We start from the raw sequence: 13,206 nt of genomic DNA, 5'->3' as shown, positions 1-13,206 counted from the left end.
TTTCTGGCCTTGTTTCTTGGTTTGCTTTGGGACTTTCCATGCTTGCCTTGCTGCGTCTGTGCAGAGCAGAGTACAGGCTGCGCAATGGTTTCTAAGGACTGTAGGCATGGCTGCACCTGTCCTGGGCTAGATGGGGCTGTGCTGACCTTGGAGTTGGAGATGAATTCCCCTCTTCTTGACCCTTTGGCTGTTTCTGAGAGGTGCTGAAGTGCAGGATTGATTGGTCCTCTCTGAAGCCTGGCTTATCTTCAAGCCTGATGAATTGGTTATAAAGTTGTCCCTTCTCTTGTCCTTCGGTTTATCTTCACTGCCTGATTTTTACTTCCTGCTGCTGCTGTCAATTGAAGCTGAAAAGACAGAAGGCATATGGGGCTAGGTTCTCACTTGGGCCTGCTGTGCAGGTCACCCTTGGTGAGGACCCAGTGTGTGTGAAAAAGGAGCAAATGCCTATAGAAGTTCATCCAGAAAACTTCTTTGTTTCTCGTCTTCCCTCATGGGAGCTCAGGAATGTTTTACAGAACCAATCTCATTACCCATTGCTTTCTGCACAGAAGTATAAATAGATTCGGGTTTCCCAAGTGGGGCAGCGGTTAAGAATCTGCCTGCCAATGCAGAAGACACAAGAGACGCGGCTTTGATCCTTGGGTCGGGAAGATCCCTTGGAGTAGGAAATGGCAACCCGCTCCAGCATTTTTGCCTGGAAAATTCCATGGACAGAGAAACCTGGCAGGCTGAAGTCCATGGGGTTGCAAAAAGTTGGACACAACTGAACACACGTAAATAGGTTCAGGTAGGGTTTAGATAAATTCACAGAAGCTGAACATGTCAGAACTGGAAGTGTCCTTAGGAGTCATCACTCATGCAGTCAACAAGCATTTCCTGCATGTCTGCCAGGTGCCTGGCACTTGCTGGGGACGTAGGGCAGCAGAGATGGCTGCCTTTGTGGTGGGGTGAGGGCAGCCACTAAACCGAAGGAATTGTTTTAGAGTGTGGGAGGTGTGATGACATAGAGAGGAAGGCCCTTTGGATTGAGTGCCTCTTCCATTTTGATATTTTAGGCAGACCTACTTTCTTGCTTAGGAGTATGCAAACTATGGCCCAGGGGCGAAAGCCAGTCCACCCTCGTGCCCAAACTCAGAATGGTTTTTACCCTTTTAAAGTGGTTGAGAAAAATTAAACATTTGCAGTAGCTTTTAATGTTAGGGGATACCAACTTTGAACTTCAGCCACCTGTCCCTTTCTCCCCACCAGAAGAATCCTGTTCTCTTCATAAGTAGACTTGAGCTACCGAAAAATTGCTCTTGATTGTTATGTCAGTATTTTGAATTGCATCACTAAAAGTTGTGTAAAATACTGTTTTCTCTCCCTCCTCTTCTATAAGTACTGGTGTAATATCTTTAATTTGGCCTTCTGTGCTGCACAGCCTAAAATATTTACTGTCTGACCCAAAACATTGGCAGATCCCTGTACTGTGATCTTCAGTCTGATTTCTGGTTTGCAGAATGGGTGTGAAGCCTATTTCAGAGGACTACTGTGAAGACCAAGAAAGAGAACAGATGTTAGACTTTCGCCAGGTGCTAATGTCAGTAGATGTTAGATTTTCCAGCGTGAGAAGTCAATAACCAACTTCTTAAGGGCCGTTAAAGGGAGCATGCGAGGTTTGGGGACCAGGATGGGGGCGGTGCTCAGAACTCACCTTTGAGAATCAACCCACCCAAGGAACAGCATACCTCAGTGTTGCTGTCCAGCCCCTGAGTCATGGACCTTGGGCCTCACAAGGGCCGCATCCTGCCAGCTCTGCAAATCCCCACAATGTTAATGCCGCTGGGATATAATTTTCCTCATGAAACGCAATGAAGCATAACTAAAAAATGTAAGTAACAGCTTCGGGCCCTTAATGAGGCTATAAATACAGTATGAAAATAATTTATACAGCTATTTCCTGGTGAAGAGCTGTCCTTTTCTTAGACCTCTTTGCTTTTCTCTTCGCTTGCCTCATTAATGCTAGCCATTGGCTTTCTTTGCTCACTCATTTTAAGAAGGAAACAAGGATTTGTCACTTTGCAGTGGCTGCTGCTCTGCCTTGCACTAGAGAGGCAAATGGGAATGTAGAGTGAAGCACAGATGCTGGGCAGACAGCTCAGCTTGCTCACTGTCCAGGTGACTCACTCCATCCATAAATCATTCCTGTGGGAAATTTACACCCCATCTTCTTTCAGGGTCAGTGTAAATATAATATGCTGTATGTGTAAATATTAAAGTGAAAGTGTTAGTTGCTCAGTTGTGTCCGACTCTTTGCGATCCAGTGGACTGTAGCCTCCCAGGCTCCTCTATCCTTGGGATTCTCCAGGCAAGAATACTGGAATGGGTTGCCATTCTCCTCTTCAGGGGATCTTCCCAACCCAGGGATCAAACCCAGGTGTCCTGCATTGCAGGCAGATTCTTTACAGTCTGAGCCACAAGGGAAGCCCCATGGAATCTGTGTAAAAATGAGATCTTTGAATGCTAAGGGTGTCATCCCTGGGCTGAATCCATGAGTCATTTTATAACTTCTCCCTATGTCCCTGGGCCGTATCTTCTTTAACAAGCGGATATGCAGAGATTGGGGTTCTTAGAATGAGCGCTCAAGGCGGGCAGGTTGCTGTGCAGAGTTTTGACACAGCTGGAGACCTGGTCCAGCTCCTGCACGTGGAGGCAGAGGCTCATCCTCACACCAGGCTCGAACATCCATGTGTGAATCCTCCCACTCTGCTGACAGCTAGGATGCTCCCCAGACAGCTCTAGCAGGAAGCAGTTGGTTTGATGAGAACCAAATGGCTCTGGGAAGTGCTCAAGGCAGGTGTGTCTGGTTCCATCTGACACCAGTGCCACCACGAGTCGAAAGGACCTGCAGGGATTTTTCAGGGCTGCTGAGAAACTAATCATGGTGGACCTGCTCGCTTGGTGCTTTACGTGTGCCCGTGCATGAGATGTTCACGTGTATTTGAAAGAGCAAGTCAAAGGGAAAGCAGATGGTTGTCTTCAGTGGCCTCGTAACATGATGCGTATTGGCACCAGGGAATGGGAAGAGGTGTGTTCATTCCCTGGTGTGTCCAGGGAGGTTTTAGGGGAAAGTCTAGTTGAGATCAGCAGATGGGAACACTAAGTTGTATGTGTGTCTGTACATATACATGTATATGTCTTGTTTTTTTTCTTCACGGAGCCTGCAGACCTGATGGTCAGGAATCAAAGGCTAAAAGCGAAGGTGATTAGACAGAAATCTGAAAGCAGGGCCTGTTGATAGTTTGCAGATGCCAAGTCTGTATGACATCACGATAAGGAGTGACCTTACAGGGGGAAGATCAACAGAGGGAGGGAGGAGCATGTGGAGGGCTCCAACCGGTGCAAGCGAATTCCCGTTTCTCAGCGGAAAAAGTCAGCATTGCTCACTGCCTGTTCCAGAAGGCACAGAAGGCAGCAGCTGTCTTGAGTTTTTGCAGCACCCCCTCATCAAATAAAAATTTGTGGGTGCCAAAAATTTTGGAAGAAACAGCAGCAGCAGCTTCTTCTTTCCTTTTTTCCCAGTGGGGGAGGACTTGGGTGTGTTTTTTTTGTTGTTGTTGTACTTGGTGCAGATGGTGTAGTTATTTTAAGTAAGTGATGTGCTGCTGCAGTGAAAATGGGCAACTCTTTTTCATTTTTCAGCTTAATGAAAAAAGAAAAAGGAGAAGGAAAAACCCCAGCTAGCCAACTTCGTGCTAATGCTTATCTTTTTTGGATTCTAAATGTGTCCCAAGACACTGAGATGGGATAAATATTTCAGCCACTAGAAAGTCCTGCTGTCGGGCTCAAAAGATTTCTAACCTCTTTTAAAGCCGGCAGGGTAGTAATTTACTTATACTCATCCAGACACCCCCATGTCCCTTATTTTTATGTATGTACAGATCCCACTCACCTTCTAGGGGGACGAGGCAGAGGGTAGATGAAACTTTCCAAGGTACAGTGTGAGGGATGGGGGATAAATCAGTAACTAGACATTTGGTTTTCTTCTGAGAATAACCACAGATATTTGTTGAGAACCTACTAAATGTCAGATGCCCAGGACTCAGAGCAAAACAAAGCAGTGCCCTTTGGGGTTGTGCAGTCTGGTGGGGAGATAGTCCAGATGCATTGGGGAGCACACATCAGGATGAAGGAGAACATGGAACACTCCCAGAGCTGGAAACAGGGGGACCGGCTTTAGACGGGGTGTCGGTGAAGGGATCTGAGAGTCAGGGATATAAAGTGGAGGACGAATGAGATTAGCCAGATGTAGCCATTTGCCAGGGCTGCTGCGACAAGGAAACATGGTGAGCAGCTTCAACACCAGACATTTCTTTACTCGTGACTCTGGAGTCCAGAAGTCTGAGATCAAAGTGTGCAGAGTTGGTTTCTTTTGAGGCCTATCTCCTTGGCTTGTAGACAGCTGTCTTCTTCCAGAGTTTTCACATGACCCTCCCTGTGTGTGTCTGTGTCCTCATCCCTTTTTGTAAGGACACCAGACCGATGGGATTAGGGCCCACGCAAACGGCCTCATTTTAACTTCATTTTTGTTTTTCAGTCGCTAAGTCGTGTCTGACTCTGTGACCCCATGGACTGCAGCACCCCAGGCTCCTCTTCATCCACTATCTCCCAGGGTTTACTCGAATTCATGTCCGCTGAGTCAGTGATGTTATCTAACCATCTCATCCTCTGCCGCCCCCTTCTCCTTTTGCCTTCAGTCTTTCCCAGCATTTTAGCTAAATCACCCTTTTAAAGTCCCTGCCTCCCAACACAGTCACATTCTGAGATACAGGGGTGAAGACCTCAGCATGTGAATTCTGGGGGCACACATTCAACCCGTAACACAGATGCAAGGTGTGTGGAAGAATCGAGGTCCGTGGACAGCATGAGCAGAGGACCACTGCAGGGAGGACATTTGTGATGGAGGAGATGGAATGAGGTTGTAGAGGTTGGAGTGGGGAGGTGGGGCGGGCACCAGGTCTCATAAACCCTGGCAAGAGTTTTAGATTTATTACAAGGGCACAGAAGAGCCATCAGCAACATCTGCTGTGAGGAGAAAGACCTGGGGTGGGGGAAGTGAGAAGTGAAAGGGTTGGTTTAAGCCAGGACTTCTCAAATCAGCTCTCTTCTGCCATTTCAGGCCAGGTGGTTCTCTGTTGTGAGGGGCTGCCCTGTGTATTACGGGGGTGCATTCCTGGCCTCAATAGAAGCCACAACCAACAATGTCTCCAGACACTGCCATCTGTCCCCTGAGGGGCAAAAGTGCCCCCTGTTGAGAAGCACTGGTGTAAAGCACCTGGGTCTCGGTGGCTTGGATTGGATGGTGCCAGTTTAGTGAGGCACATTGGATGGGTTTGAGGAAAATTTTTTTTTTTAACTTTTTATTTTGTAATGGGGTATAGCCGATTAGCCTGGAGAAAGAAATGGCAACCCACTCCAGTTTTCTTGCACGGGAAATCCCATAGACAGAGGAGCCTGGCAAGCTGTACAGTCCCCTGGGGCCGCAAAAGAGTCAGACACAACTTTGTAACATAACTGATTAACAATGTCGTGATGGTTTCAGGTGGACAGCAAAGGGACTCAGCCATACATATACATGTGTCCATTCTCCCCCAAACTCCCCTCCCATCCAGGCTGCCACATAACAGTGAGTAGAGTTCCCTGTGCTGTACAGTAAGGTCCTTGTTGGTTTTTCATTTTAAATATAGCAGTGTGGACCTGTCTATCCCAAACTCCCTAACTATCCCTTTCCCGCATCCTCCCCTCTGGCAACCGTAGTGATTTGTAGGAGATTTTTGAAGACAGAGTCAGCATGATTCAACCTCTCTCGGCCTTGGCTTGTCCCTTTCCTTTTGTGTTTGTTGGTCGTGTCACTTCTAAAGCACAAGGCTCTGCGGCCCTTGCGCGCGTGATGGAGTTGCTGAGATTTGCACAAGAATGGTTCCTTGGCATTGTCATACACTGGGGCACGAGATCCGAGGTCCTGCCAGTAAAGCTCTGGGAGCCCTGTGGCTGCAAGACCACCTGTGTCTAACCTACGTGGTATTTAGTCTGTATTCCACCCTCTCGTTATCAAGTCCCCGTGCCTCCAGGCTCTGGATTCTCAGGGCAAGCACTTTGAAATCTAATCTGGCCAATTTTTCTGGCCCTGGAAATCTGTTTATCAGAACAAGATTTCACAGTCCCAGTGACTCTTCCAAGGGGCTTGCCTTCAAGAAGCTAGCTCTGCTCTAGGAAGTGTCTAAGTGATTTCCAAACAAAACAGAATTGCAGCTACGTTCTAAGCCCTGAAGAGTTCCCTGTTTGTGGGGTGTGTGTGTTGGGGGGAGCCCAGAGCAGTTATTAGGAAACAGCTGGATGCATAGGTCTTGAGTGTTACGCATCAAGTCTCTGGAGGGGATCCAGCACCTGGCTGTCCTTCTAGGCTTGTCTCCTAGGAGCCCCGCTCCGGCATCTCGTGCCTCTGTCTGGAGATGGGCAGCTGGTTTCGCGACCATCTCAGGGCTGGTGGTAGCTTTCGCAAGCCCAGTCTTGAGAGGGGTTTTGATATGGAGGGTGGGCTCAGTGGACAGAACCCCATGATTAGTGATATCTGGTTTGGGTGTAGAAGGGGGAAAGAGGGGGCACAGTACTTTCTCAGTTCCAGACCATCAGAGCCGTGTGGTTTCTCATTCCGTACTGTCTGTGCCCTGGGCTGAGCCTGTGTACTCTGATCTCTGCCATCTTCCTGTGGGCGTGAGGGGCCCTTGTGCTCCATTTCTGCGTCTGCCAGCGGACCCTGCAAATGCCACCTCTGTCCTATGACCTCTCTCTAATGCCTTGAATTTTGACTTTATCTTAAGAACTTTGAGGAAACCCTTCAATGGCTTTTTAAAGTCGAGAAGTATCACGATCGATTTGCTCTTTGGAAAGGTCCCCCTGGCCACAGAGATGGGCTTGAGGGGAGGCAGGGGTCACTTGTGACAGGGGTCCTGGTGAGAGGGTGTGGTGGTTGGGCTGATGTCGTGGCTGTGGCAGTGGAGACCGGCGTGCAGGACTTGGTGCCTGGCCCTCGTAGTGGGTGGCTGAGTGAGAAGGGGACAAGGAAGGTTTTTAGGAGCCCAGTGCAGGCTCTTAAGGCAGGATGAGGCCCCTCCCTATAGCTGCTCTTCTAGAATTCTTTGGTGAATTACAAAAGCTCGTTTTCAGTAGGGTGTTCCTGTACGTTGTTAATTCAGTGCAGCGGAGCAGGTGGTCTCTGAGGACTATCTGTGGCACCTGGGCGGGTGTGGTACCCCTTGCCTACGGCTGTATCTTTTCCGATTTGCTGCCCGCTTGCTCCAGTTGTAAAGTGTTTTCAGTATTACCCCAGTAGTACCATAGCCACACAACAGGGTGACTGCCCATTTCTCCTTGAGGAAGTTAGGGAACACTTCCGAGGTAGAGTAACAAAGAAGTTCTATGCTAACAGGTGTGTTGGGATTTCTCGGGAGACCCCATGGGTTGAAGGGCATTCCAGGTAGAAATCAGGTCAAGGATGCAGGCATGAAAGAAGGTGTGTGGTCAGGGGGCTGGCATGAGAGCCTGTGGAAGAGCCTCGTGGGCCCTCTCTCCTCCCACTGCTCCACAAGAGTCTGGACTTCTCTTAATACGGGGCTACTTAGTACTAAAATTGTTAGTATTCCCTTGTGCCTTTCCAGCCTGGAGGATGGAGCCTAGCTTTCATCTCTGCATCTTTAGCACCTACCTAGTGGATGAATACGGTCATAAAGTTTCAATAAATGCCTGTTATAGATTCAGGAGGGAGTCCTGGAAAGACTGGTCCGTTTTTTGTTTTGTTTTTTAACAACTCCTTTTCCCCTAAGACTGTTTTATTTCCAATGGCTCATGATCTTTCAGACTTTGATCACAGTGGCTCAGATGGCTCCGATTGATCAGTTCCTGGCTCCCTTGACAGTTGGCCTTCAGGGTCCGTAGGTGGATGAATTCAGCTCTCCTTGACCTTCCCTGTTTGCTTTCCAGCTCAAGAGTTGGCACTGTGGGATGAGGGACCTGCCATTCTATGACTGTGTTCAGTGGAGTTGAGTCTCAACCTTGAGGCTTGGTGCTAAATCTCTGGGAACTCTTGGCAAGCCTTCCAGGGACTTGGTACTCTTATGGGGCTAGAAGGCCTGCACTCAAGTTTCAGCCTGACCTTTCCTCCCCGTGTGACCCCAGGCAGGTTGGTTTTGTGGGCTGGGGCTCCTATTTCCTATAGTAAAATTATCTCCCAGTATTCCTGTCGACTTGGCTGGAGTTCAGGGATTCTGTGATCATAGGGCTGCAGAGTCTGAGACCTGGAAGGAGCCTGCAGTTCCCATTGTTGGAGGCGCTGAGAGTCCCTCGTTCACTTCTGTCTTGGAAAACTTTCTTTTTAGCCTCCGCCAATGACCAGAAGACAAATGTGTGCGTTTCGTGACCAGTCTTCGACAAAGCAAGAAGTCTGTGAGCGTCTGTTGTGTGCTCAGCACCAGTGAAGGGCTTTTCTCATGTAGGCCTCACAGAATCCCCGGGGGTGGGGCAGATCATATGCCCATTTCACAGATGAGGAAACTGAGGCCCAGAGAGGCAGCGTCACCCACTGGAAGTGCCACATGCACTGCCCGTGTGGAGGAAGAGTTGTGGGGGCCCGGGCCCTTGGCACCTTGGCCATGACGTCTCACCGCCCTGTCCCTTTCCTCCCACAGAGAGCCAGCTGCTCCCCGGGAACAACTTTACCAACGAGTGCAACATTCCAGGCAACTTCATGTGCAGCAACGGGCGGTGCATCCCCGGTGCCTGGCAGTGCGACGGGCTGCCCGACTGCTTCGACAAGAGTGACGAGAGGGAGTGCCGTGAGTGGGCCTGCCCTTTGCTGGGGTGCGGGCGGGGGCCGTCCCGGGGTGTCAGTGGGGAGCGCCCCCCAGCCTGTGTGCTGCCAGCCGCGGGGCTCGGGCCTCTGGCCGGCGGTCCTGCCTGCTCCACCTGTAACTCACTCGCAGAGCAGCGTGGTCAGTGCAGAAGCAGAGGTCTTGGTGTGGTGGGAGCCACAGCTTTGGGGGAGCAGGGAACCCTTTCATCAGGCTCTCCTCACCCCTGCCCTGGGGTCCTCTCACCACCTTTCCCTCACTCATGGGATGCTGAGACTCCCAGAGGTTGAGCAGTTTAGGTGTCTCCTCACCAGCAAGCAGCCGACCTGGATTTGAATCCAGGGCTGCCTGACCCTGGGGCCCAGGCTGGAAACCACCTTGCATGTCTTCCACATCGTGCAGCATTCTTGATGATTAGATGCACTGCAGCATCACCTCAGGTATCTGCCCTGGAGTTGGTACTGACTTTATGGTAATCTGCTTCCAAATGCCCTTTTCTCTGCCGACACCCGGGGCAGCATTTTCAGATGGGCACCACCGGGACCAGGGTCTTTTCTTGTCCTCCCCATCCGTCTCCCTTCTTCAGCCTCTTACCCATTTTGTTCCCCAAATCTGCACGAGATTTGGGTCGGTGGTCATCTCCGAGAAAGAAGGCCCTGGGGGTGTGAGTTGAGGGGCCCCCAGAGAGTGGTGGGATCCTTCTCCCTGGTCGTAGAGCCTTATTTCTCTTCATTGCCAAAGCTGGGTGCTGCAGAGTGAGCTGGGCCGTGGCACGCTGGCTGGCAGGAAGCACACTGGGGCCAGTGCAGAGGCCCCGGCTTGTCCGGTGCCCGGGGACCACACAGCTGGACGTTGGCCCTTGGCTGTTTCCTGGGCTTTGGGCATCGGGCCACAGGGCCTCTCGCACAGGAGAACTCTGTGTTCTGGCTCTGAATCTGCTGTCTTTCTGGAAGCCAGCTGAGGAAATGATGATTATCTGAACTTTTCACATAGCTGTTACCAGGATTTGAGGCTCAGCCTGTTGACGTACAGGAAGTAGTGCTGGGTTTGAGGCCCCCTCCGAGGCCAGGCTCCCTCTCCCTCGTGACGTGCCCCCTCTGAGACTGGCCCCTCAGAGGTCTCCTTGGGTCTCTGATGCCTCCCCCGACTCTTCAGAGGAATTTTGGGAGGGGGTGGCTGAGAGTATGTTTTTTCGTGAGCGGTATTTCATCTTGTTTGTTGCAAGTGATTTCTTCTGAATAGACCACTCTACATAATGCATTTTTATTTTTACAGAGTTATATTAAAAAAAAAAAAGTATGAAGCCTGTTTCAGCCTTTTCTGTTTCTAGCCTGGCTTCAAAACTGCTGGAAATTGAATGTTTGTAATTTGAGGTTCAAATGAGACAGTATGTGTGAACCTTATAATCTGTCCAATTTCGAGCATTATTAAACATTCAGAATGTGAATGATCGTTTTTGGAATACAGTGTGTATTTGAGCTCCCATAAATACAGATTGTGTTTAGCTGAACTAGGAATATTCAGACCAGGACAAGTCTGTGACAGGATGCAGGATCAAGAGTTGAGACCTAAGTTTGATTCCCAGCTTTGTCAGTTGCAGCTGTGTGATCTTAATGTTCTCTGTGACATTCTCCGTCCTCTGCCAATCCAGTTCCATGATTTCAGAATTCATGCATAAACGGGAAGAGCTGGTGAAAAGAGAAATTAGAAAAGAGAGAAGATGGTGTGGGCAGCTGCTTGGCGAGGTTTGGTTTGGTTTGGAACAGGCTCGCCTTGGCTATTCTCCATTATTTTTTTTCTCCTTGTTTCCTACCCTTCACCCCCAAGTGCAGCAGAGACTTTATTGGCATTTATTTAGTCTTTTGATCAAAACATAATTTAAAAAAACACACACATAAACACAGGCATTCCCAAAACCTTTCCTCCATTGCCCCTCTTTTTTCCTTTGTCTTTAAAGTATAAAAACAGAAGACCGCTGGAAAGTTTAGACAACAGAGGGAAGGAAAAGAAGTGCCTTTTCTAAAACAAATTCTCCTTGCAGTTCGGATTCCTTGTGTATTCCCTTCCAGTCCAGGACCTGAGGGTGTAAGACCTGGAGAAGGTCTTTGTCCAAACCCCAACCCTCCTCCCCACCCCTCTCCCTACCATGCTGTGTGATTTTAGGAAAGCTACCAGAATGATCTAAAAGTTAGTCACTGGGAGGATTAAATGAGAATTCCTTAATCCTTCTGCTACCTCAATTCCCTCCTCTCAGAATGAGAGTAATCAGCCTTCCAAGTGGCATGTTGTTACTTTTTAATGGCTGTGAAGCACACAGTGCCGTGCCTGGATATAGTCAGTGACTTGTAAACTTTGAGAGTTGCTGGTCAGTCTGCACAGGGTATGGTTGTTGTCATGGGGCATGTGATTGGGTGACTTGCTTTTCCTACACTTTATTTTAGAGAACTTTGGCACATTCCTACACATGTAGCACATGTAATTGTTGTTTTGTGGGTTACCTACCCTTCCATCCAGTAGATACTCTGTAATAATTTCCCTGTTGTCGGATGTTTAAGTCTCTTTTGCTTTTTTACTTCTGCTGATCAAACTGTTTAGGATCCATTAAGGAACTTATGCATACGCGGAGGACAGAAATATAGAATGGTTTCAGCCAGAGCCGGGATGGTCTGGGCCGAGGTCTCCAGGGTAGGTACCATTTGATCCATCCTTTCAGGGGCTCCCTAAGAGTGGTTGATTGAGAATCCATGTCACCTTCTTCTGTGTCTTGCTTAGAAGTTACAGGGTTCAATCTCTGATTCTTTGGAACAACCTGGTACTTACCAGGAGAATGAGGTCAGCTGGTGTTCTCACTGGGGAGACGGGATTGCCTCTAATGCCCTGTGAAATAGCTTTGGCATTTAGAAGAGAATACACTTCGTCAGGGAGTAGCCTTGCCCTTTCCAAAGGGTGAGAGAAGGGCCCGGAGAAGTGTGTACTGGAGGGTTACAAGGCAGAGAGCAGTTAATGCTGTGTCCACAGCAGAGGAAAGATTTTTGTGAGACAGGAAGAAACTTTTTCATTTAAAGGTAATAATAAAAATTGGGGGAATGGGGAAGGAGAAAAAATAGCATCCCGCATAGTCTGTCCTCTTTCATAGATCACTATTAGCATCTTACAAGTTTGCGTTTAGGCTTTTCTCAGTTGTAATCACCAGAGGTATACAATTTTATATTTTAATTTTTTCCCAGGTAACATTTTAACATTTTTCTATGTTTTTACGTGTAATTCTCTATCACTTTAAATGCTTAAACAGTCCATTCATTTGGTATAATGTAGTTTCAGTTCAGTTCAGTTCAGTCGCTCAGTCATGTCCGTTATTTACCTATTATTTGGCATTCGCATTGTTTGCAGTTTTTCACTTAGAGATAGTGTTCATGGTTGTGAAATGAGGGTTTATATGACTTTCCCCCTATTTTGAGAAATTTTCTTCAGCTTGATTCTCAGAAATGCAATGATTAGGTGAAAGGACGGGAGGTTTTTCTAACTCTTGATCAGACTGCCCGCTTGTCCTGCTAACGGTTTGCACCAGCTTGTTCTCTCACTGGCAACATGTGTGACTTCTGGCTTTATTTTAGTCTTGGCAGCTTTGGGAAATATCTTAAAAAAAAAATAGCTTTTCTGGTTCGTTTAATATAGTTGAAAACAGTTACATATTTTCACTTTTTAAAATTATCTTAAGTGGTTGATTGTTTTCCCGTTCCCCTGTTTACCGGTTGTATTTCTGACCTTCTGAAATATTAATGGGCTAGAATAAATTTCCAACTAGGTTGAGTCATTGAATTTTCCACCTAAAGAGTTTTGAGAGTAGAGGCTCATTTGGGGATAGGCTGAGTGTACTTCTGTTCTTAGTTAGTGGAATGCCCTAAATGACTGTTTTATCCAGATAACTTTTCCTTGGAATAAAAGGGTATGTTTTAAAAAAACATAAAGTTCCATGAAAGCCCTGGTTATGACAAGAGCAATGGCATGCCGTTTCTTGAGCTTCCTCTGGGCTGCACTAGCCGGGCACTTTACCTTATATTAACATGGATTGTCCAAAGCCTGATGAGAAAGGCACTGTTGTTATCTCCAGTTGAGCAGACTGACCCATAGAGAGATGATGCAGAACTCGACGGCTGTTCCCAAGAGTAGGTCCTTGTAACCTTTCTCTATCAGAGAGCACCAGTGGGTTCATTCAGTCTTTTGTACATGGATCCATGTTATTCTGCTGAACAGGATTCTACTGTATGGTATCACTACTGATCTACTTTTCAAGAAACTTAAGAAACATCAGTAATGT

At 48.0% G+C, this 13,206-nt stretch overlaps 1 protein-coding gene across 3 annotated transcripts in view; it reads left to right on the top strand.

Annotated features, from left to right (window-relative positions):
- LDLRAD3 (low density lipoprotein receptor class A domain containing 3) overlaps positions 1-13,206 on the top strand; it is a 269,530-nt gene that overhangs the window by 71,550 nt on the left and 184,774 nt on the right. For all 3 annotated transcript variants that reach the window (XM_018059235.1, XM_018059234.1, XM_018059236.1), the window contains exon 2: positions 8,727-8,873. In XM_018059235.1, the coding sequence (XP_017914724.1) occupies positions 8,727-8,873 (147 nt within the window). The remainder of the gene's footprint in view (positions 1-8,726; positions 8,874-13,206) is intronic.

The sequence above is a fragment of the Capra hircus genome, chromosome 15 (assembly GCF_001704415.2).
Source record: "Capra hircus breed San Clemente chromosome 15, ASM170441v1, whole genome shotgun sequence".
Taxonomy (NCBI): domain Eukaryota; kingdom Metazoa; phylum Chordata; class Mammalia; order Artiodactyla; family Bovidae; genus Capra; species Capra hircus.
Note: the sequence above shows the minus strand (reverse complement) of the source record. Positions and strands in the feature narration are given on the sequence as shown.